Source organism: Carcharodon carcharias, chromosome 9, assembly GCF_017639515.1.
Source record: "Carcharodon carcharias isolate sCarCar2 chromosome 9, sCarCar2.pri, whole genome shotgun sequence".
Taxonomy (NCBI): domain Eukaryota; kingdom Metazoa; phylum Chordata; class Chondrichthyes; order Lamniformes; family Lamnidae; genus Carcharodon; species Carcharodon carcharias.
In genome coordinates this window covers 5,295,448-5,320,607 of record NC_054475.1, presented here as the reverse complement: position 1 = coordinate 5,320,607, position 25,160 = coordinate 5,295,448, and the positions used below count along the sequence as shown (strand labels likewise).

The 25,160-nt window shown below is 46.2% G+C and overlaps 1 protein-coding gene across 2 annotated transcripts in view; it reads right to left on the bottom strand.

The window, feature by feature from the left end:
- The window catches only part of LOC121282287 (N-fatty-acyl-amino acid synthase/hydrolase PM20D1-like), a 117,209-nt gene that overhangs the window by 67,331 nt on the left and 24,718 nt on the right, over window positions 1–25,160 (bottom strand). For both annotated transcript variants that reach the window (XM_041195932.1, XM_041195931.1), the window contains exons 2-5: window positions 24,901–25,133; window positions 22,114–22,200; window positions 9,217–9,350; window positions 2,546–2,665 (exon numbers count right to left, since the gene is read on the bottom strand). In XM_041195932.1, coding sequence (XP_041051866.1) covers window positions 2,546–2,665; window positions 9,217–9,350; window positions 22,114–22,200; window positions 24,901–25,133 — 574 coding nt within the window. The remainder of the gene's footprint in view (window positions 1–2,545; window positions 2,666–9,216; window positions 9,351–22,113; window positions 22,201–24,900; window positions 25,134–25,160) is intronic.

The window sequence follows — 25,160 nt, the reverse complement described above, 5'->3', positions numbered from 1 at the left end:
TGCCCACCCCTAGTTGCCCCTGAGGAGGTGGTGGTGAGCTGTCTTCTTGAGCCGCCGCTGAGGTCCGTGTGGTGTAGGTACACCCACAGTGCTGCTAGGAAGGGAGTTCCAGGATTTTGACCCAGAGTCAGTGCAGGATATATTTCCAAGTCGGGATGGTGACTAACTTGGAGGGGAACTTCCAGGTGATGTTGTCCTCACCTGACAGCTGCCCTTGTCCTTCTAGATGGTAGTGGTTGTGGGTTTGGAAGGTGCGGTCGGAGGAGGCTTGGTGAGTTCCTACAGTGCATCTTGCAGATGGTACACACACTGCTGCTACTGTGTGTGTCGGTGGTGGAGGGAGTGAATGCTTGTGGATGTGGCGCCAATCAAGTAGGTATCATTTGACCCCATCCCCCTTGTTAGTCAAGGATATATCTAAATATTCAATGACCCTGCCTCCACTGCTCTCTGGGTAAGAGAGAATATTTACAATTTCACTTGCAAACGGTTTCACAGCTAGTGATATGGGATGGATTTACCCAGGAAAGTGGGGGCAGAGGGGTGGGGTGGAGGGGGCAGCTAGGGTCAATGGCTTTTGTGTGCATCTGAAACATTGCTGGAATGTATGCAGAAGAAAAAAAGACTTACATTTATATAGCGCAATCACAGTTACTGGACGCCCCAGAGTGTTTTACATCCAGTGAAGTGCTTGAGAAGTGTAGTCACTATTGTAATGTAGGAATTGTGACAACTGATTTACACACAACAAGCTCACACAAACAGCAATGTGGTAATGACCGATCATCTGTTTTTGTGATGGTGATTGAAGGATAAATATTGGCCAGGACACTGGGGGTAGCTCTTCTGCGAAACAGTGTCACAGGAGCTTTTAGATCCACCCGAGAGTACAGGCAAGGCCTCCATTTGACATCTCATGCCTCTGGCAGTGCAGCACTCCAGCTGTACTGTGCTTGACTTTGGACTCAGATCCTGGACTGGGCCTTGCAGCCAAAACCTTCTGAGTCAGAAGCAAGGGAGCTACTAACTGAGCCACAGCTGACACACAAAAGAGGGAAAATGGCACACACAGAATGTTCAGACATGGAAACAAGTGTCTTTGTTAAGGAGGCAGGACTGCACAGCTTGAAAACATCTCCACTCGTGTCTTGATTGCTTGCCATATCACAAACTTTGGAGAAACACAAATTGTTCCTACTGTCAGTTTTCCTACTCTTTCTTGTTCTATCCGACAAACAGAAGCAAAGCCTTTCTGCATCCCGAACACAAATCTCAGTGTAAACAAGGTGCTTACTGTACAATGTACATTAGGATGAGATTCCACTGTCAACCTATTACAGATAAAAGGGCGTCACACATATGGTGCATTTAGATTTAATTCTCTAACCATTTTGATACTGATATCAGAGGAAGTAATAGACACCTAAAAAGGCATTTTCTTAATCTGTAATTAATGTTCTGATGGTGAGTTTCCCATCCCAGCAAAATAGTTTCAATGGAGAGTGTGACTGAGAGCAGTACTGCCTCACAAGAATGGAGGAAAAATTGTTGAGAGTGAGAGGCCCAGCTCAGGGCTATCCTGCGCACATCTTGGTTAGAAAGGAGACGTGACAGAGGACCAAGGGCAACAGAAGAGCTTGCACTTATAAAACTATAATTAACAACCCAAAGCGCTTCACAGAGGAAGAAAAATTGAAACCGACCCTTTCTGGAGGGGGTCAGAGTGATGACTGTTGTTTGTCTATAAAGAGATGGATTTTCAGGAGGTTTTTAAAGGCAGAGGGGCAGATGGGTTCAGGGAGACTGTCCCAGAAAGTGGGGCTGAGATAGCTGAAGTTTCTGTCATGGTTAGCGCCTTGGACAGCATGTACAGGAGGGCAGAGTTGGAGGACCGGAGGCCATGAGATAGGATGTTAAGCATGGAAAAGGTATTGGAGGTAGGATGGGGTCAGGTCATTGAGTTATTTGTAGCTGAGGGTGAACTCGATGCATTCAGGGACAGGGAACCAGTTTTGGAACAGGAGAAACAGGGCAGGGAGTGAGCGGGACTTAGCGTGAGTGAGAATGCAGACGGCCGAGTTCTGGACAGGTATGAGTTTTGTGGAAGATGGAAGCCGGAAGCTGGGAAGCTGGTGAATTGGACGTTGGAGAAATCAAGTCTAGAAGTGACCAAAGCAGGCATTAGGTTTCTTGGTTGTGAGGTAGGGGCAGAGTTAAGCAATGTCACTAAGATCCAAGCATCCTTCAAGCAGGCTGTACAGAGACCAAAAATAAATCGTTACAGATAATAGAATGCCTTCAAACTTGATAAAATCTCTTCACTTAAAACATCATGTATCACTTTCTGCCCAATACACTATGAAAAATGTACATATTGGCAGGGAACTGAGGATGATCGAAAAAAGATTAGACGGGGAGGAAAAAAACATACATTAAAAGGAGAGATACCATCAGAATGGTGTGACCCTTGCACGCATACAGAAAAAATATACATTGTGGTAAAGCTATTGAAAGAGATGAAGTGATTTAGCTCCTTGTCACTCACTTGGACACCGCAGCTGCCAAGATTCCAATGCTGGACTCCTTCGCTGGCATTGAGGAATGGCCAGTGGCCATGCTCACGCTCAGACTAATGGTAACATATCCTTTTTCAGAGGTAGCTATACTGGAGAGAATAAGACACACAATGTTTGTAAACTTAAAATTCAGTGCATTACGTCCATTTTAAACACAAGCAAGGAAAACAATGATTACGTGTTGCCCACAACAACAACAATTTGCATTTATTTAGTGTCTTTGACCCAGTAAAACTTCCCTCGGTACCTCAGAGGAGTGTTACCAAGCAAAATTTGACACCGGGCCACGTAGAGGGATATTAGGAGGGGTGACCAACAGCTTGCTCGCAGAGGTAGGTTTTAAGGAGCATCTTAAGGGGTTGAATAATTTCAACCTAGAATGCTGTATCGTTAGGCTGACCCTACAACGCCCTCACCTGGCACCTCAATATCAGGAGCTATGGTTCATGCCAAAGTCTAAAATGGAGGTTGTTGGGGTAGCTGTCAATGCATCAGATGATAGTAATCACACTGAGCGATTCAGATTAAACAATAGAAAGATTTCCATTATGCTGCGCTTTTCATATGTAGCTGAGCACTTGACAACTAACAAAATATTTATGAAGCAAGCAAAATACTGCGGTTGCTGGAAATCTGAAACATAAACAAAAATACCTGGGAAAAAATCAGCAGGTCTGACAGCATCTGTGGAGAGGGACACAGTTAACGTTTCGAGTCCGAATGACTCTTCATCAGAACTAGAAAATATAGAAATAAAAGGTGTGGCTATGGGTACCCGCATGGGCCCCAGTTATGCTGCCTCTTTATGGGGTATGTGGAACATTCCTTGTTCCAGTCCTACTCCGGCCCCCTCCCACAACTCTTTCTCTGGTACATCGATGATTACTTCGGTGCTGCTTCATGCTCTCGTCTGGACCTGGAAAAATTTATTAATTTTGCTTCCAATTTCCACCCTTCCATCATTTTCACATGGTCCATCTCTGACACTTCCCTTCCCTTCCTTGACCTCTCTGTCTCAATCTCTGGTGATAGACTGTCCTCCAATATTCATTACAAGCCTACCGACTCCCACAGCTACCTCGACTACAGCTCCTCACACCCCGCTTCCTGTAAGGACTCCATCCCATTCTCTCAGTTCCTTCGCCTCCGTTGCATCTGTTCTGATGATGCTACCTTCAAAAACAGTTCCTCTGACATGTCTTCCACCCACGGTCGTTGACAGGGCCCTCAACCGTGGCCGGCCCATCTCCCGCGCATCCGCCCTCACGCCTTCTCCTCCCTCCCAGAAACATGATAGGGTCCCCCTTGTCCTCACTTATCACCCCACCAGCCTCCTCATTCAAAGGATCATCCTCCGCCATTTCTGCCAACTCTAGCATGATGCCACCACCAAACACATCTTCCCTTCATCGCCCCCCCCGGCAGCATTCTGCAGGGATCGTTCCCACCGGGACACCCTGGTCCACTCCTCCATCACTCCCCACACCTCAACCCCCTCCCACGGCACCTTCCCATGCAACTGCAGAAGGCGCAACACCTGCCCCTTTACTTCCCCTCTCCTCGCCGTCCAAGGGCCCAAACACTCCTTTCAAGTGAAGCAGCATTTCACTTGCACTTCCCTCAATTTAGTCTACTGCATTCGTTGCTCCCAATGCGGTTTCCTCTACATTGGAGAGACCAAACGCAGACTGGGTGACTGCTTTGCAGAACACCTTCGGTCTGTCCGCAAGCATTACCCAGACCTCCCTGTCGCTTGCCATTTCAACACTCCACCCTGCTCTCACGCCCACATGTCCATCCTTGGCCTGCTGCATTGTTCCAGTGAAGCTCAACGCAAACTGGAGGAACAGCACCTCATCTTCCGACTAGGCACTTTACAGCCTTCTGGACTTAATACTGAGTTCAACAACTTTAGATCATGAACTCTCTCCTCCATCCACCCCCCATTTTCGATCCCCCCTTTTCCAATAATTTATACTTTAAAAAATTTTTTTAAATATATATTTTTCTTTTCCCACCTATTTCCATTATTTTTAAATGTATTTCCATCCATTGTTTTATCTCTACCTTTTAGCCTATTTCGATCCCTTCCCCCCACCCCACCCCCACTAGGGCTATCTGTACCTTGTTCGTTCTGCTTTCTACCCTTAATGTCACCATTAGCACATTCCTTAGCTAATATCACCACCATCAACACCCCTTTATCCTTTTGACTATGACATCTTTGGCAATCTCTTCTTTGCCTCCACCCATCACTGGCCCTCTATCCAGCTCCAACTGTCCCACCCCCCTCAGCCAGCTAATATTCCACCTCGTTTCTATGTTTCTTAGTTCTGTTGAAGAGTCAAACGGACTCGAAATGTTAACTGTGTTCCTCTCCGCAGATGCTGCCAGACCTGCTGAGTTTTTTCAAAGTTATTTATGAAGCCCATGAATTAAAAAAGCAATTACAGCAGCTAGTTCGTGTTCAACAAAGTACCTCTAATTGCCCTGGGGAAAATGAGCAGATGATTTGTTTTGGTGACATTGCCTGAGGGAGAAATGTTGGTCAATACATCTTCAAATAGGGTCAAATGGGATCTTTTGTGTCCAGCGCAAGGAGGGAAATGGGGCTTTGGAATTGCACTGAAACATCAGCCTGGATTATGATTTCAAGCCTTTGGAGTGGAGCTTGGACCCAACTGGCTCACTCCTTTGTGGAAGGAGACCTGTCATCGTGAGGGGACATTCTGACACAAGTGAGGTAGGATGGGGAGAAGCTCCTGGCCTCCTATCTCATTTTCTAGTTTATCAACTTGCTGGGTTTTTCATGGTGAGGTTGGGGGTTGGGTGGAGAGTTGGGGGCGTGGGAGCACCTGGAGAATATTGCACTGTGGCAGGCATCTTGGATCCCCCTAACCAGGGGGTCTCTAAACATGCTCAAGGCTTGCAGGATGCATTTCATTTTCCCGACCCTGCCACCTGTATTAGACCTTACCTGGGGGTGAGCTATGCCTGGGCTGCTACAGAATGAATGATGCTATCCACTGGGCTTTGGGAGCAATGAACAATGGCACAAACACATAGTCTTCACTCCTTACAGACCTATCAGTGAATACTTTAAAAGATTCCTATTTATTACATTTTTTAGCACAATGCATTGAGCATGAGATGCGCTGCATCCCTGCATCTCGTTTTTAACGAAAAAAAGGCTGTTCAACAAGACCATGATGTCCCTCACCTGAAATTCCCATGGGGGGTTTCGCCAGAGAAATTGGGGGAAGTCCCTGGAGAATTTCCACTGTTTCATCAGGGTTTCCTCCAGATCTTCCAACAAAGACATGGAGGCCGATCTGGAGAGCCACGGACAAATTCAGGGAATGTTTTCCTTGGTGCACACACAGTAGAGGCCTGGGGTGTCTATCCTGCAATGCAATTGCGATACCCAGCTAGGATGCTGAAGGCAGAGATTGCGAGGCTCTCCATATCATTTCACCACGGTTAAAACTTTAGCAACGCTCTCTCTGTATGATGTGATATGAAGGATGCCTATGACTCGTTTGGGTACAAAGCTGAACTATGCTGGAGGCAACAGTATAAATGTGGCTATGATTACTTTCAGATAGCATAAAGCTAGGAATTTTGCTCATTACAAATATATTTTCTTCAATTTGTACATCAACACACAAGAGAACAAAATACTGCAGCAGAATCTCTCAAATGTTATGGTTAGTTTTAATTTTGTGCTGGTGGGGTAGGCGTTTTAATTAGACACACAAAGCAACTTTCACAACAAGTGGATGTCAACTTTAGCCTGGTGTCTACATTGTTCGCTCTTCCAATGTGAACTGGTGCATAACATATGTAGCCGGCTTTGTGGTATCTGTGTGTTTGAATACTTGTCAGTTTCATTGAGTCTAGCATAGCTGGAGTGCAATTTCAGGCTCAAAATCCAACAGTGAACTCATTGGGAATGTTTATCCGTCAATTTATTTTGAAACTTTGAAACTATAATGATGATTTATATTCTGCTCATTTATTTAGATATATAGCCCTGCAACGTGCTAAAAACATTCCAAGATATTCCTGTGATTTCAGGCTGTGGCTTAAAGCATAGTCAAGCTCAATGCTGGTGAATAACATGCGCAGAGAGCGATGAGCTGTAAAAGCATAACTGTTGCGCACACATGACTGTTGTAGAACTAGCAGCAGCTAAAGTCTCCACCACAGCAGGGAGGTTTCCCTTAAGCCTGTTATTTTTTTTATATGTTTTTGTTGGGTGTACAGGCACTCTTTTGTTTTACAGTCCCCACAACCCAAACTGTTATTTACACAGCCTCTGCTTTAATAAAAACAAGACTTGACATCAGAATGACTTGCTGGCAGGTAGCTGTGTTGCTGCATGTACAATGGTGGGACATTTCTGTCTAGGGCTCTGCACTTCTTTTTTCAAAGAGTACTTGATGTGTTGGATGTGAGGTCCTTCTAGCTTCATGTTTGGAAGTATTTACCTCCAACACCCCTATGTTTTTCTTTAGGATTTCAGCTAAGTAAGTTCACCAGGATTATGGGTGGAAGCTATGGCTTTGGGAGCAATGAACAATGGCACAAACACATAGTCTTCACTCCTTACAGACCTATCAGTGAATATTTTAAAAGATTCCTATTTATTACATTTTTTAGCACAATGCATTGAGCATGAGATGCGCTGCATCCCTGCATCTCGTTTTTAGCGAAAGAGGCTGTCCAACAAGACCATGATGTCCCTCACCTGAAATTCCCATGGGGGGTTTCGCCAGAGAAATTGGGGGAAGTCCCTAGAGAATTTCCACTGTTTCATCAGAGTTTCCTCCAGATCTTCCACCAAAGACATGGAGGCCGATCTGGAGAGCCGCGGACAAATTCAGGGAATGTTTCCCTTGGTGCACACACAGCAGAGGCCTGGGGTGTCTATCCTGCAATGCAATTGCGATACCCAGCTAGGATGCTGAAGGCAGAGATTGCGGGGCTCTCCATTTCATTTCACCACGGTTAAAACTTTAGCAACGCTCTCTCTGTATGATGTAATAGGAAGGATGCCTATGACTCGTTGGGGTACAAGGCTGAGCTATGCTGGAGGCAACAGTATACACAAAAAAGAGTGCCTAGCATTTCCTTTGCCTTTGATCCGGAGACATGTGGGCACAAAAAAACGTTCAATCCCGGATAACAGCTGGAAATACCTAATAGTTGTATTGATGCCACATCTAACTGAGAAAGCACCATGCTCAGAGATAAATTTCATGAGGTTTTATTTCAGGATTGAACTTAGTAAACAGCCTTTCAGTCATCTTGGGGCGGGCACAGGGGAAGGCTGAGTGAAATTTATATTCTTCTGTCACGATCCTGTGGAGGCCGATAATTTTAAAGAAGAAATTCGAGCTTCCAGTTAGTAGCTGAAAGAATGGCACGAGATTTCACTTTTAGAACTTGAATGTAACAAAAGACCCAAAGCACCATTGACTAAACAGTTCTGATGAAGAGTCATACGGACTCAAAACATTAGCTGTGTTCCTGTCAGCAGATGCTGTCAGACCTGCCGAGTTTTGCCAGGTATTTTTGTTTATGTGTTGACTAAACATTATCATTGTAGGCAAGTTATACTTTAAACCACAGAACAGAATACCCTCCCTCCCCTTTTTATTTTAGCACAGCCAAAAAAGGCACTCTGCACGGGTATACGTAACACTGGCCTTTCAGTAAACATTCAGTTCTCCCAAGGTCAGTCCAAAGTGATTCTTAGTTCCCAAGGATTTCCTTCTGAACTTTTCCTTTCCCAGCCCAGAATCTTTTAACTCCACAGCTGTCTTTCAGGGTACAATTTTTCCTGGAGACCTCTCCCTCTAGCTAAAGCTAGGCAAACTTTCTAGCCTTGTTTCAACATCCCATAGATCTGGTCTTTCCAATCCAATTGTGCGCTTCCGCCTACATTCCTGGCTGGTGAGCCAGAGACTTACAGCCACATTCCCAATGAGCCCTCTCTCTCCCCTGGCCCTGGTAGTCTAACTGTGTCTGAATGTTTTTAGAAATATCTTTGAAATTCTTCCCCCTCTCAAAGCCCATGCTTCCTAGTCAGACAATCTGGACCCCCTTTAATTTCTAACAATAAAACCACCCAGGCTTGCTGTCAGGAAAGCTTCTGAACAAGGAACATGACTTCCCCTTTATTTTACCTTAAATTAAAGAACGGTCTCATAATCTTATAAACCTCATAATTGTAACACTTTCCAACTACCCGAAAGATCAGAATAACAAATGGTGATTACTATACTACTATAAAAAGCTTTGTGATTAATAAATTGTGCCTCATAGGGATGGGTGTTAAGTGTGACTATGTCAGCTCTTTCACATGATTAACAATTAATTTTTACTTCTATATAAACTTATAGCCTTGCATAAGAGAAAATTTGCAGATTTTAACCCGAAAAAGTTATTCGATCCAACATGTGTTCTGGGCATTTCCTCTAGAGGCTCATTGGGAAAGGATCAGCAGCTAATTACATACTAAGGAATTCTACATTCTGTGTTTAAGGCGGTATCAGCTGTTCATGCAAAGGAATTTCCTTTTGGCAGGTGACAGGAAAAGATGTTGTTCGAACTTGGGGGTTGCTGAGGTACTTACATTGCAGCCTGTTTGTCCAGTCCTGGTATGATTCCACTGAGTATAGCTGAGCCTTCATCCAGAAGGAAGGAGAGCTTTACTCCTCTGGATTGCAGAACTGTTGCTATGTTCCTGGCTCCACTGTTTCCTCCAACCTATACAAAAGAAAGTAAGACTTCCACTTAAACAACTTCCACAACCTCAGAATTAAAATTCGGAACTGAAAGCTAGTCTCAGTAATGGTGACTACGAAACCACTGTTGATTTTCGTAAAAACTCATCTGGTTCACTAACACCCTTTAGGGAAGGAAATCCGCCATCCTTACCTGGTCTAACCTACGTGTGACTCCAGATCCACAGCAATGTAGCTGACTCTTAAATTCCTTCTGAAATGGCCTAACAAGCACTCAAATCAAGGGCAACTGGGGATGGGCACTGCCAGTGATGTCCACATCCCTTAAAAAAGAATAAATAAAAACCTTGGGACTTCCAAAAGCCCTTTACTGCCAATGAAGTGCTTTCAGAAATGAAGTGTAGCAAATGAGACAGACAATTCGTGCACAGCAAGGTTCCACAAATAGTAATGTGATAATGATCAAATGATTTGCTTTTTTAGGAATGTCGCTCAAGAGATAAATATTGGCCTTGACAGCAGAGAGACCTCCCCTGCTTTCTTCAAATCATGGCACAAAATCTTTTACACCAACATGGGAAGGCCTCAGCTTAAGACCTCATCTAAAGGACAGCACCTCTGACAGTGCCACACTCACACAGTGCTGCACTGTCACCCTGGACATTCTGCTGATGGCAGAACTGTTGCTATGTTCCTGGCTCTACACTTCTCCAAGTCAGAAGGCAAGAGTGATACCCACTGAGCCAGAGCTGACACCTAAGGTCTGAATGTCTAAAACCTGAGGACAGGTTGGGTCTGTACTCACTGGAGTTTAGAAGAATGACCCTGAGGGGGCTTGACAGAGTGGACGCTGAGATGAGACCAGAACCAGGGGGACACTGTTTGAAAATAAGGGGTCTCCCATTTAAGAGGGAGATGAGAATTTTTTTTCTCTCAGAGGCTTGTGAGTCTGTAGAGCCCTTTTTCCCAAAGAGTTCACTGGGTCATTGAATACTTTTAAGGCAGAGGTAGGCATATTCTTGACCAACAAGGGAGTGAAAGGGTAAAGGGGCCAGACAGGAAAGGTGAGGCCACATTCAGATCAGCCACGATCTTACTGAATGGCAGAGCAGGCTAGAGGGGCTGAATGATCTACACCTGCTCATAATTTGTATGCTTGTATGAACCAACTTTGTCCTCTCTGGACCTAAACATGTCTCATGGCCGATAATTGTGAAAATTGTAAGATCTTTTTGCGGTACTCGTGCTTCACATCATATTAAAACAGGAAGCACTAACTTACCCTCTCAAACAGTTTCAGTACATTTGCTGTGTTTGCTCTCTTTACAGTATCAGCAGTTTATGCAGTATTAAGACAAGAAGAGTAATGAAATGCTATCCTTTATTACAAGAGGGATTGAACGTAAGAGTAAGGATGTTATGAATCAGTTATATAGGGCATTGGTGAGACCACATCTCGAATACTGTGTGCAGTTTTGATCTCCTTATTTAAGGAAGGGTGTAAATGCATTGGAGGTGGTTCAGAGGAGGTTTACTAGATTAATACTGGAATGAGTGGGTTGCCTTATTGGACAGACTGGGCTTGTTTCCACTGGCGTTTAGAAGAGTGAGGGGTGATTTGATTGAAGTATATAAGATCCTGAACGGCCTTGACAAGGTGGATGTGGAAAGGATGTTTCCTCTAGGGGTCGCCCTTTCAGGACAGAGATGAGGAGAATTTTTTTCTCTTGGAGGGTTGTTGGACTTTGGAACTCTGCCTCAGAAGGTGGGGGAGGCGGGGTCACTGAATATTTTTAAGGCAGAAATAGATAAATTCTTCTTAGGCAAGAGAATCAAAGATTATCGGGGTAAGATGGGAATGTGGAATTCGAAACACAAGGTGATCAGCCATGATCTTATTGAATGGCGGAGCAAGCTCGAGGGGGCGAGTGGTCTACTCCTGTTCCTACTTCTTATGTTCTTGTGTAATAGTAGTGGCAATATGTTTCTTAAATATTTCAGAAAAGGGAGACATGTTGCCAAAGCTTTTCGTCTCGCCCGGCGGATGCAGGGGTTGGGGTATGTAACTTCCTGGCTGTTATAAATACAAGACTTGGTCACAAGGTTTGGCAAATGTCTTTCTTTTCAGCAATATTCAAGTTCTATACTAACAAGCGACTGTACATTTCTTAAATACTTGTCAAAGAGTTTCATTGAACATTAATAGACCTGTATTTTTTTTAATTCATTCATGGGATGCAGGCATCGCTGGCTGATATTTATTAATTGCCCAACCCTAATTGGCCTTGTTCAGAGTTAACCACATTGCTGCGGGTCTGGAGTCACAAGTAGGCCAGACCAGGTAAGGACAGCAGATTTCCTTCTCTAAAGGACATTAGTGAACCAGATTTTTTTTTTCTTTTACAGCAAATCAGCAATTATTTCATGGTCATCTTTTAATTCCAGATTTTTATTCAATTCAAATTCCACCACCTGCCATGGCAGGATTCAAACCCAGGTCCCCAAAGAATTACCCTGGGTCTCTGGGATACTAGTCCAGCAACAATACCACTGCACCATCACCTCCCCCATTGTTAAGAGACACACAAGAGACAAACTGCATGGCAGTTACACTGGGACACAGCAGCCTTGTGAAATCCAGAGCCAAGCTGGGAGCAATTAATTAATAAGACATCAGTGAGTCACAACAGTTCAGATGGAATTGATCTAGAATGCATGATAAAGGTGTTTTAAACTGCCTTCTGCACTTTTAATGAGGTTTCAGTATATCTAAGTTCAAATGCAAATTGATTTTGAAACCACGTCCCTCATCCACTGAGTAATGAAGGCCCACTCATTTGAGGCTTCTGAAGCAGTAACACCCTGTGGGAGGCTTCTTAGTCAAACAAAAGGAATTTTATTTACACAAGTGCTTTCATGGCAGCTTGTGTCCAACAAGCCCCTCATATTTTCCGAGGAAACCCCTCCCTAGAATTTATTTCCCAGGGTTTAGCCACACGTTGGCTGAACAAGTCCCATGTGATCCTCCTCACTTGGACTGATCTAGAAGTGACGGATATCGCCAAACCTGTTCTCATTTCTTCCTCTTGAAAAGCTGCTACTTCCACTGCTCCTGACTGCTGCTCATTGACATCACAAGATACACATTTTATTTTAAAGCTGGAGGCCTCGGGCTTAACTAAGTTGATGTTAAGCAATGAGTATTGCACTGCCCTCCACACTCGAGGCAAGCCAGGAGAGGAGGGAACAAGCAGAAATCTCTGAGGAAAGCCTTTCCCAAGCCCTTTAAAGGAGAGAAGACACGGCATTTTTATGCCGTTCATTATTACGTCCTTGTGACATCTCACAGCGCTTTGTAACCAATCGTCCAAGATATCTGCACACCTCTAATTCTGGCCTCTTATTTATTCCCAATCATACCTGCTTCACCATTGGTGGCCATGCCTTTGGTCCCCAAGGCCCCAAGCTCTGGAATTTCCTCCCTACACCTCTCCGCCTCTTTACCTCCTTTAAGTCGCTCATTAAAACAAATCTCTTTGGCCAAGCTTTCAGTCATCTGGCCTAATATCTCCTTCAGTGGCGAGGTGTTATACCTTGTTTTACAGAGCTGAATTTTCCTTTCGTTGGGTGGGCCTGGGAGTGGCTGCAAAATTGACCACTGCTCTCGATCGGGCCCTGACCGCAATTTCACACCGGCAGGCCAATTGATGCTCGTCACTGGCCAGGAAGGCCGAGCAGGGGCGGGGACCTGTTAGCCAATGGGTCCAATGGCGGCCGGTATAAAGAAGGCCCAGGAAGGCCGCCGTTCAGATGATGCGGTTGAGTGCAGCAGGCTGGAGGGCAGGTTGGGTGAGCGATCGGCACCCCCCCGCCACTTTCCCGATGAGCGCCTCGCTAACCTGCTGGAGGAGGCGGCTGCCAGGAGGGACACCCTTGTCCCCAGAGATGAGAGGAGGAGGCCAACGCAACTCACAAAGAGGGCATGGGGGGGAAGGTGGCAGCCTGGGTGAGCAGCCAAGATGTGGTGTGGGGCTCCTAGGTGCAGTGCCAGAAGTGCTTCAGTGGCCTGTTGCATTCAGGAAGGGCGGGTAGCGTGTTGGCATGGGTCAGTGTGCAGAAGTGTTAAGGTGTGGACATCCCTCCTCTGCCCCCCTATGGGCCTCAGGGGTGTTAGAGTCTGAGTGCCAACTGTCAATCACGCTGCGGCTGGCCAAGGGGCTGAGCCCTGGCTGCTTGGACTGAGCGTCTTGCGACTCAAGGGCCACGACTCGGATGTGCCCTGTCAGCTGGAGTTGGCCAGACTGCAATGGCGCTGCAGGTAGAGAGGGGACTAATCAATGCTCCTCTGTCCTTTCAGGAGAAGACAAGCCATAACCAGGCTGAGAGGTCAAATGGAGGCCCACCCAACCTGCTGCTCTCCCTGGAGCTGGACAGCCGGCACCTTCTTCATGCAACCGGGCGTGGAGAGGTGGGGGTGCCAGACGAAGGTAAGGGCGCAGTGCACAGAGGTGAAACTTTCAGATTGTGCAACCATTCCAGTGCAGTCTCCTCATTGATGGGAGCCTTGAGCCTGGAGTCCCCATTGATCATTGGAAGACAATGGCCCCGTGATGCAGGTCTCCATTGTCTCAGCAGGGTGCTGGGCATGCACAGTGATAGTGTGATGACTTTAACTAATGACATGTCTGTTCTCCCTTTTAGGTTCACCAGCACACACTCGCTCTCTGGGCCCCAAAGGGCCACCCCTGACAACAGAGGACCACAGGACTTCACTTGCACCTGCATCGCACCCGCTCTCTGAAGCAGGCACCAGCGCAGATACCAGCACCTCGGTGGGCATTAGATTGGTGGCTAGTATCTCGGTGCACATTGGTGAGGGCACTTCACACTCACTTGAGGTACAGGTGGAGGCAGAGAGTGCTCAGGGTGCCGGCAGTGGGAGGACTGCTGGAGACCAGGACAATGCTGAGCCAAAGGCTGACGATAAGCCTCTGGAATCATCCAATAGCCAGTAGATGCTGGACATCCAGCGAGATGTGCAGGAGCATCTGGTGGAGATCCATGAGGGTGTGCGTGCCATAGTCTCCATAATGGAGGAGTCCACGCAGAGCGTAAGCACAGCGTTGACCGTCATGGGCGAGCGCACTGCCTCATCCATGGAGAGAGTGGTGACTCTCATGGACAGGCAGCTCCAGGGACAGAATGTGGGGTTCCTGGGGTTGCGCTCAGACCAGCAAGCCCTTACACAGGCACTGACTTCGAGTGGCCAGTGTCCGTGTGGGAGATGGATGAGGCACCCAGTATCCGAGCTGGGTGCCCGCCAATCAATGGTGAGCAGGGAGGTCCACAGCGAACTTATGTTGGCGCACGAGCTGCTTGTTGTCTCTTCGGGCTCCTCCCAGGGGCTCCAAATGATGGTAACGGCTCCTCCGCCCCTGCGCCAGTGACCGTGGCTTCTGATGAGGCTGCGGTGACTGGGGAGATGCCAGCCGTGGTACTGGCTGCTCCCTCCCAGGCGGGGCCAGCACAGGCTCCACTGGCCAGAGGACGACCGCCAAAGGTCATCAAGGCCAACAGGACAGCAGGGTCAGCAGGCTGGCCCCAATGCCGGTGCCAGTGAGGGGGGAGCACCGAGATGTAGCACTCGCAAGCGTAGGTTAAAGGCACTATGAGCACAAGAGGGACAGGCCGCAGGTGATTTTATATTCCTTTATGTTTAGTTAATGTCTCCTGGTCTGGGACTTAAGACCAGAGAAGTTGATGTAAATAGTTTGCACTTTTCAAAATGATATAAATCTGGTTTTGTCATCGTGACCCAAGTATGCTTCACCTTTTTATTTCATTGGTTGTTCATGACTCTGAACTTTATTGCACAAGTAATGGGTGCTCTTTGTGTTCAAATAAAATGGTCCTTTCAGATGTCCAGGTTGGAGGAGGCAGCCCTGGTGTGCGGTTGAAGCTGATCTTTGGCAGCCTAGCTGAAGGAGTGTTGGATCAAGGGGTCCCTGGTGTCCCTGCCTCCCTGCAGGTTAGCGAGATCTGGCTCCATGCCCTCAGCGTTCTCCTCTTCAAACTCACCACTGGACCCATCATCTGTGCCCTGTGCAGCTGTGTCAGATCCTCTTCCTCCAGTGGGACCCCCCCTTGCAAGTGTCAGATTGTGGAGTGTGCAGCATAGAACCACTATCAGTGACACCCGCTCTGGGGGATATTGCAGTGCTGAACAGTCCAGGAATCAGAAGCAAGTCCTGAGAAGACCGATGGCTTTCTCTACCACTGCCCTTCTGGAGCCATGACTCATATTGTAACACTTCTCTGCCTCTGTTCTTGGATGGCGGAGAGGCGTCATGAGCCACCTTCTGAGGGGATAGCCCTTGTCACCCAGCAGCCATCCATCCAGCCGGGCTGGAGCACTGAAGAGCCCCGGCACCTGGGAATGTCTGAGGATGTAGGTGTCGTGGGAGCTGCCTGGGTACCTTGCACAGACTTGTAGAATCTGCATCCTGTGATCAGACACTATCTGCACGTTCATGGAGTGGAAGCCCTTCCTGTTGACGAAGGCACCGGGCTCACCCGCTGGCGCCTTGATGGCCACATGTGTACAGTCTATAGCACCCTGGACACGGGGGAAGCCAGCAATGGCCGCAAAACCTCTGGCTCGCTCAGCCTGACTGGCCTCATCCGTATAGTAAAGAATAAAGGTCAGTACCCGCCTGAACAGAGCTTCAGTCACCAGCTTGATACAGCTGTGGACAGCTGATTGGGAGACTCCACACAGATCCCCCACTGACCCCTGGAAAGAGCCAGAGGCATAGAGGTTGAGGGTCACTGTGACCTCCAGAGCCACTGACACGGAGTGTCCACCCACACAGTCGGAGCTGATCTCAGGGCCGATCATCTGACAAATGGAGGTCACTGTCTCCCTTGAGAGACGAAGCCTCCTTCGGCATTGCACCTCAGACATATTGAGGTAGCTGCATCGCTGCCTGTAAACTCTGGCAGCGGGATAGTGGCATCTTCTGTGGCCCCTTCCGCCTTGGACAACCTGCTGGCCATGCGCCCCTTGTGCCTGCGTCTCTCCTCCCACAGGTCCCTCCCCTGGAGGCTGCACTGGGACACTTAGCCCCACGAGGCAAAAATTCTGCCCGTAATGTTCCTGTGAAGTGCGTGGGATATTTTATTCCACTAAAGGCGCTATATAAATATAGGTTGTTATTGTTTTGAAGTGTAATTACGGTTATATAGGCAAATAGGGAAAACAATTTGCACAGAGAACTAAATGCACTAAAATAAATCTAAATATACTTTCAGTTTATTGGTTGGAGGGGGCGAGATGTTGGCCAGGACATTAGGAGAATTCCCTCCTTCTTCAAAATGTCCCTTGGAATTTATAAGTCTACCAAATAGACCCTCAATTTAACCCAAAACATGGCACCCATGGCAATGCAGTTCTCCCTCCATACTGTACTGAACGGACAGCCTAGATTGTATGGTCAATTCTGTAGCAACACATGAAACCACAGCTTCCTGATTTAGAAGTGAGAGCCAAGCTAACACACCTCTACTTTCATGCTCTTTCGAGCCTTTTCATTGCTCCAATGAAGCAATCTATTTATATAAAAACAAAAATAAAAACAAAAACAAAAAAACTGCGGATGCTGGAAATCCAAAACAAAAACAGAATTACCTGGAAAAACTCAGCAGGTCTGGCAGCATCGGCGGAGAAGAAAAGAGTTGACGTTTCGAGTCCTCATGACCCTTCGACAGAACTTGGAAGTTCTGTCGAAGGGTCATGAGGACTCGAAACGTCAACTCTTTTCTTCTCCGCCGATGCTGCCAGAACTGCTGAGTTTTTCCAATCTATTTATATGTTCAGCACCATTTGCGACTCCTCAGATAATGAAGCAGTCCGTGTCAATATGCAGCAAGACTTGGACAATATTCTGGCTTGGGCTGACAAGTGGCAAGTAACATTTGCACCACACGAGTGCCAGGCAATGACCATCTCCAACAAGAGAGAATCTAACCATCGTTCCTTGACATTTCATGGCATTACCATCACTGAATCCCCCACTATCAACATCCTGGGAGTTACCATTGACCAGAAACTGAACTGGACTACCCATATGAATACTGTGGCTACAAGAGCAGGTCAAAGTCATTGAGTCATAGAGGTCTACAGCACAGAAGGCCCTTCAGCCCATCAAGTCTGCACCAGTTGAACAAGTACCTAACTATTCTAATCCCATTTTCCAGCACTAAGCCCATAGCCTTGTTGCCATGGCATTGCAAGTGCACATCCAAATACTTCTTAAATGTTATGAGGGTTTCTGCCTCTACCACCCTTTCAGGCAGTGAGTTCCAGATTCCCACCAACCTCTGGAAGAAAAAATTCTTCCCCACATCCCCTCCAAACCTCCTGCCCCTTACTTTAAATCTATGCCCCCTGGTTATTGATCCCTCCAATAGGATGAAAAGTTCCTTCCTGTCTACCCTATCTATGCCCCTCATAATTTTATACACCTCAATCATGTCCCCCCTCAATCTCCTCTACTCCAGGGAAAATAACCCCAGTTTATCCAATCTCTCCTCATACCTGTCCTGCTACCTTAAGGGACCGGTGAACATGCCCACCAAGGTCCTTCTGATCCTCGGTAATTCCCAGGGTCCTACCATTCATCGTGTATTCCTGTGCCTTGCTTGTCCTGCCAAGTGCATCACCTCACACTTATCCAGATTAAATTCCATTTGTCACTAATCAGCCCATCTGACCAGCCTGTCTATATCCTCCTGTAATCTGAGGCTATCTTCCTCACTATTTACCATCCCACCAATTTTCGTGTCACCCACGAACTTGCTGATCAACTCTCCTACACTGAAGTCTAAATCGTTTATATATAGGCTAGGAATCCTGAAGCGAGTAACTCACTTCCTGACTTCCCACAGCCTGTCCACAATCTACAAGGCACAAGTCAGGAGTGTGATGGAATACTCCCCACTTGTCTGGATGAGTGCAGCTCCCACAACACTCAAGAAGCTTGACACCATCCAGGACAAAGCAGCCCACTTGATCAGTATCCCATGCACAAACATTCACTCCCTCTACCACCGAAGGAGAGTGGCAACAGTGTGTATCATCTGCAAAATGCACTGTAGAACCTCACCTCCTTAGGCAACACCTTCCAAACACACAACCTCTGGCATCTAGAAGGACAGGGGCAGCAGATGCATGTCAACCAGCTGCAAGTTTCCCTTCAAGTCACTCGCCATCCTGACTTGGAAATATATCGGCCGTTCCTTCACTGTCGCTGGGTCAAAATCTCGGAACTCCCCCTCTAACAGCACTGTGGGTGTACCTACACCACATGGGCTGCAGCGGTTCAAGAAGGCAGCTCACCACCACCTTCTCAAGGGCAACTAGGGATGGGCAATAAATGCTGGCCCAGCCAGCAAAGCCCACATCCCGTGAGCAAATAAATTTTAAAAAATCATTGTTATGAAGATGTGTTACATAAATATAAATTTATAATGTCATCAGCTGGACATATATATATATTTGAACTTTTTGAAAAGAACACTTGCTAACCAAGGATATGGGCTTACAATAGTTGCTATGTTGCACTTGTGAAGGACACAAGCTTCTTTTATGGGAACAGTCTATGGAGCTCTGAGCGAGAGAGAGATCACTTGATACAGCTCTTTTCTGTAGGAACAATACTGGAATTTTATATAATCAGAGAGTCTGCTGCATAGGGCAACAGCGTTACCTATCCCTCTTCCTTCTAAAACTTCTTTCATCAAAGCTGAGCTCTTTGTGATTTAAAAAAGCCATCAGGAGACCACACTGCTGCAAACTGAGAGTTCTTAAAGGAGACTGCAGGCAGCAGGCTGACTGATCGACTAAGGAAAGGGAGCCTTCAACTGGAAACAAGCTTTTGGGCAAACTGTGAACAATTTGTTTCTGACTTTACTTGCTTCTCGCCAAGTTTTCTTAGCTCTGATACTCTGCAGAGATTTACCTCTTTCTGTGCATGGTGGGATAGGGTGGTGCAGAGAAGGAGGTGGAGGTTGTTATTGTTTGTGTGTTGTCCTTGCACTAGTGGGTAGTTGGCCAAATTTGTACATTTTAAATCTGTTGTTAATAATTTCTGCATCTTTACCAAAGTGACCTTTAGCAATAAAACTGACTCCTTACTTGTTAACTTAAGGAGCCTGATTGGCTTATTTCTTGCACTGAGCTATACACAGTTAAATATATATTAAATTGGCAATATCACCTCCCTTCTAAATACAAACTCTATTATAATAAACTTAGGCATGAGGCAAAGAGTCAGTTCACCCCTGTAACATCATCCACCAATGTTCACCTTGTTCTAGTTTCCCTTAAAAGCACTTGCTACTCAGTTCATTAACTTCCTCTGTGACAGGATTCCTGATGCTTGGACTTTTGCCTATCGTCTGGTCTCTCTCTTTTTGTATCAATGACTTAGACAAAGAGACAGAGAGTAGTGTATCGAACATTAGATGCTCACAGGTGAAGCAGCGCTTTACCTGTACTTCTTTCCATTTAGTCTACTGTGTTCGCTGCTCACAATGCTGTCTCCTCTACATGTGGGAGACCAAACGCAGGCCGGGTGACTGCTTTGTGGAATGCCATCGTTCAGTCCACGAGCATGAACCTGACCTTCTGATCGCTTTTCGGTTCAATTCACCATCTTGCTCTCAAGCTCATTTTTCTGACCACAGCCTGCTACAATGTTCCAGAGAAGCCCAAAGCAGGCCAGACAGACATCATCTCATCTTCCAATTAGGCACTCTACAGCCCTCTGGACTTAACACTGAGTTCAATAACTTCAGACCTTGAACTCTGTCCTCCATTTCGAACTTTCTCCCCCAATAGCCAATCTGTATCTTATTCTCATGTTTTTGCTTTTAAACAGCGCTGACCTTTATTCTGCTATTCACACCTACACCGAGCCAATGCTTTGTTTCTTTAATACTATCATTACCACTCCCTTCGCCTTTTGTTCCATGACATCTTTCTCATTTAACCTCCACTGCCCTCTAACCTATCCCTGACCTTCTATTTTGCTTAATCTACTCCTCCTCGCCCCCCCCCGCCCCACTTTTTCAACAGCATAAAGCCCATTTCTACAAGAGTCAAATTGGATTCGAAACATTAACTCTGGGTGGGGAGGGGGGGATTTTATTGGGATCTGCACTTCCCCCACTGCCCCCACCCCGGAGCCGACTTGCTCAACACTGGCTCTCTCCATAGCCATAAGGCGCTGTGGGCGGGCTTAACAAGGCCAGTGTGGTACTGCTGCCCCTCACTGGGGAGGAAGTCCTGTGCTCTGGAGCTGCCGGCTGATCGGTCCCGGCAGCGCCAACAGTGGCTGTTGCCGGGACTGCAAGGAGAGGAGTAAGAAGGTCCATGCATCGCCAAATCTGGTAAGTCCAGGGTCTTGGGCATGAAGGGTTTTGGATGGTCAAGGAAAGGGCAGGGGGTTTGAGATTAAGACTTGGGCCGCGGAGGGGTGGTTAGGAAGAGGGGGCGGGGGTCAATCTTAAGGGTGGGTGCACACCCCCAATCAGCAAAAGGCAGCCTCCGAAGATTGAACCTTTCCCTTCCTTCCCATCCTTTGAAGAAGGCAGGTGAAAAATCGGGTTGACAGGCTCCCACCTTGCTACTCACGCCAAATGTTTTATGGTGTGGGCAGTGTATTATCAGGGTCAATTCGCTTGGTAATAAATCTAATTGACCCTTGATTACCTATTTAAGAGGGTGAAACTTGTCAATGTTGATGTTCAGAGAGATTTGGGTGTACACGTATAAGGAAGACAGAAAGTAAACATGTGAGTACAGTAAGCAATTAGGAAGGCAAATGGCCTGTTGATCCTTATTGCAAAGAGATTTGAGTACAAGAAAATTGTACAGGGCATTGGTGAGACCACACCTAAGATAATGTTTGCAGTTTTGCTTTCTATATTTAAGGAAGAGTATACTTGCATTAGAGGCAGTAGAGTGAAGGTTCACTAGCTAGGTCCCTGGGAATTGAGGGTTGTTCTATGATGAGAGGCTAAGTAAATTGGGTCTGTATTCTTTGGTGTTTAGAATGATGAGAGGTGGTATCATTGAAACAAGTACGTTTATGAAGTGGCTTGACAGGGTGCAGACTGAAACTGGGGAATCTAAAATAAGGGGGTGCACTTTCAGGATAAGGGGACGATCATTTAGGACTGAGATGAGGACAGATTGCTTCACTCAAAGGGTGTGAATCTTTGGCATTCTCTCCCCCAGAGGGATGCACCATCATCGAGTATATTTAAGTCAGGTTGTTAGTTTCTCAGGGAATCAAGGGATGTTGAGAGTGGGCGGGAAAGAGGAGTTGAAGCCCAAGGTCAGCTATGATTGTTTTGACTGGCGGAGCAGGTTCAAAGGGCTGTGTGAACTACTCCTGGTCCTACTTCTTATGTTCTTATGTTGTTTCTCTTGTTGGAAGAGCTCGCTTATCTCTCAGTTCTGGTGAAAAGTCCACTCCTGAATCATTATCCTGTGCTTTCCCTATTCAGATGTTGATGGCTCTTTCATGTTTTAAAAAATGTCAAAGATTTTCAGCATTGCCAGCTATTTTCTCCTCTATCAAACAGAAACCATCTTTAAAGTAGAACATCTTGCTCGCCTCAAAATAAAACCCAAAACATTTGTTACAGCCACAGAAGTAATAAAAAGAAAGTTTTGACAGTGTAGCATCCCCCAGGTTGTGCACTTGGCTTTGAGTTACCTCTTCATCATGCCCAATTCCAATATAGAACGTTCGACAAGGTTTGTACCCTCGTTTCAACAGGAATTCCAGACCTTGGAGAATTCCCTGGGGAGAAAAAAAAAAACTTAACAGTTAAGTTTCTGCTTGGGGACTTGTCATTAAATAGATTCCGGATTGCTCGTGAGTTACGAAGATTAAACATCACATCTTGGGAAAAATCCTATAACCAGAGATCCAGAGAAAGGGCATGTTTTTCTCAGCATATCATAAAATGCCACATCACATGAACAGGTCACTTGTCAATGTTCTGTGTTTCACCCGACCGTCTGTGGTGAAACTGGAGTGTCCGCTCCAGGACGCCAGCCAGTTCAAAATTATATGGAGACCCTGGGCTGCTGTGGGGAGGCCCAGAACCTTCACATAAGGGAAAGGAGAGGGGAAAGGTCAGCATGAAAGGCACACATAGGCCGCAGTTGTGCGCATATTGGCAACTGACTCAAAATTACACTCATGGAGACTTGGGAGCAAGTGGGTCTCCCAATTACCCCTGGCTTGAATGCTGTACACATGAAAGCTGGACAAATGAAGTAAAGTGTGGCTAGGAGGGCCATGTGACACAACTCGTTGACATGCACATCACAGACGGTGGCCAGTGGCTTCACTGTTCCATTTTCCAGCACAGGGATATCCTGAACTCAGTAACAGTTTCTAGGAGGGTTGGGGGGAGGCTGACGAAAGGGGTATGTGACAATGTAGAAGTCGGGCAATCTTTATAAAGCACCATCCCCACATCCCCCCCAAACTTGAGCCAACCCAGGATGAAGGAGTGAGGAAGGAAGGGAGATTAAGTCCTGACTGATTTGTGGTGAGCCTGAAAACTGACTGGCTCATAACTGGTCTTGAATGAACGCTGCCTGACCTCTTGAAAAAAATGTCAAGCAGCAGGAAAAAATATCACACCAGATCACATATTAGATAACATTTGACAATTTATACAGTCTGGTGCCATACAGCTTGTGGTCATCATAGCATCCACTCCATAAATTCCAACCCAGCCAAGTTATTATAGATTCATAGAACAATGCAGCACTGAGAGAAGCCATTCAGCCTATCTTGCCCATACCAGCTGATTAAAAGAGCTTATCCAATTAGTCCCACTCCACTGCTCTTTCCCCTTCAAATATGCATATAGTACCTTTTTGAAAGTTACTGTTGAATCTGCATCCACTGCCATTTTAGACAGTGCAATCCAGATCATATCAATCCGCTGGGTTTAAAACAAATCTCCCCAGCTCACCTCTGGTTTTTTTTTGTCAATTACATCTGGTTTCCAGCCCGTCTGTCTCTGGAAAGGTTTTCCTTTCTCGCTCTATCAAAATCCGTCATAACCATGAACACCTCTACTAAATCTCCTCTTAACCTTTTCCACTCTAAGGAGAACAAGTCCACCTTCTCGTGTGGCTCCTAAGTAATGTTGGTGTTTGTTGTAAGGGGCATGGAACGTAAAGGTAGGGAAATTTTACTGCAGCTGTAGAGTGCCTTGGTGAGACCACATCTGGAATACTGTGTACAGTTTTGGTCTCCTTATTTGAAAAAGGATACAATTGCTTTAGACGTGGTTCAGAGAAGGCTTTCATCTCATTCCTGGGCTAGTCTTTAGAAGAAAGGTTGAACAGGTTGGGCCTTTACCCATTGGAGTTTCTATGAATGAGAGGTGATCTTATTGAAACATATGGGATCCTGAGGGGGCTTGACAGGGTGGATACTGAGAGGATGTTTCTCCTTGTGGGAGAAACCAGGAATGAAAAACACAGTTTAAAAATAATTTTAAGGAAGAGATCAGGAGTTTTTTTCTCTTTCACAGGGTTCATTAGTATGTGAAATTCTCTTCCTCAGAGAGCTGTGGAAGCTGGGTCATTGAGGCTGAGTTAGACAGATTTAGATTAACAAGGAAGTCAAGGGTTATAGGGGTACGGACAGGAAACTGGAGCCAAGACAACAATCAGATCAGCCAAGATCTTATCGAATGGCAGAGCAGACTCAAAGGGCTGAATGGCCTACTCCTGCTCTGAAGTCTTTTGTTCCCATTTGCCGTTTCTCCATTGTGCTGTACCCAACAGATGCTACTTGGCTTTTCTGTTCATTCTCCTGAATTCCCTGGACCATACAGACCACACAAAACAAACTAAAGGCTGACTGTACATCTTGTGTGGCAAACTACTACACACCAGCCTGCAGAGTCACGGATAGCACAGGTGAGGAAACAGGATATCAGGTAACAGCCTGAACTTGGTGCTAGTTTGGCTGACGTTTCCAACAGTTACATAAACCCTTGATGTCAGGATCAATTTTTCTCTGCAGAGATAGCCTATACTTCCCCTTTCTTATCTCGCGCATGTTGATCCAGTTCTGAAAGAAAAGCCACATTCACATCTTAGACAGGCAAAACATTGTCCGTGAAAGGCTGCCGCAAAACTTGCTGCAAGTGCAGTGTCAAAGCAGCTATAACTCATTGTTTTCAACATGCCCACAATAAAACCCAGTCTGCTGTGTGTGGATAAGGGTTCGGCACAACGCGTGTTCATTTTGAAAGGAAACTCATTAAACTGGGCAGCACAGGTGGCTCTTTTTCTGGCACAAAGAATAAGGCAGAGTTCTCCAACGTTCTGCGTTGGAAAGTTCTATGTACTGGGATTACTGATTTGTATGGAAAGTGGTGCATTTTCAGAGCTGAATCAGGCAATATGTTTTAAACAGACATATAGAGACAATTAGAATTGTTTATAAAGCCTCTGGAAACAGTACCATAACAGATGATTTATCGTCCATTGCTCCACGTCCATATAAATAGCCATTCCGCTCCTCTGCGGAGAATGGAGGCACCTCCCAATCTTCTGCCAGTGCAGGGACCACATCCAGGTGGGCAATCAGCATGTACGGCTGGAGACTGTCATTTGACCCACGTACAGTGAACAAGTGACTGTAGTTAGCGATAACTTCATGTTTCACAAGGTTCGAGGAGAACACAGTAGGAAATACTGCGAAGAAACAAGATATAGATCATC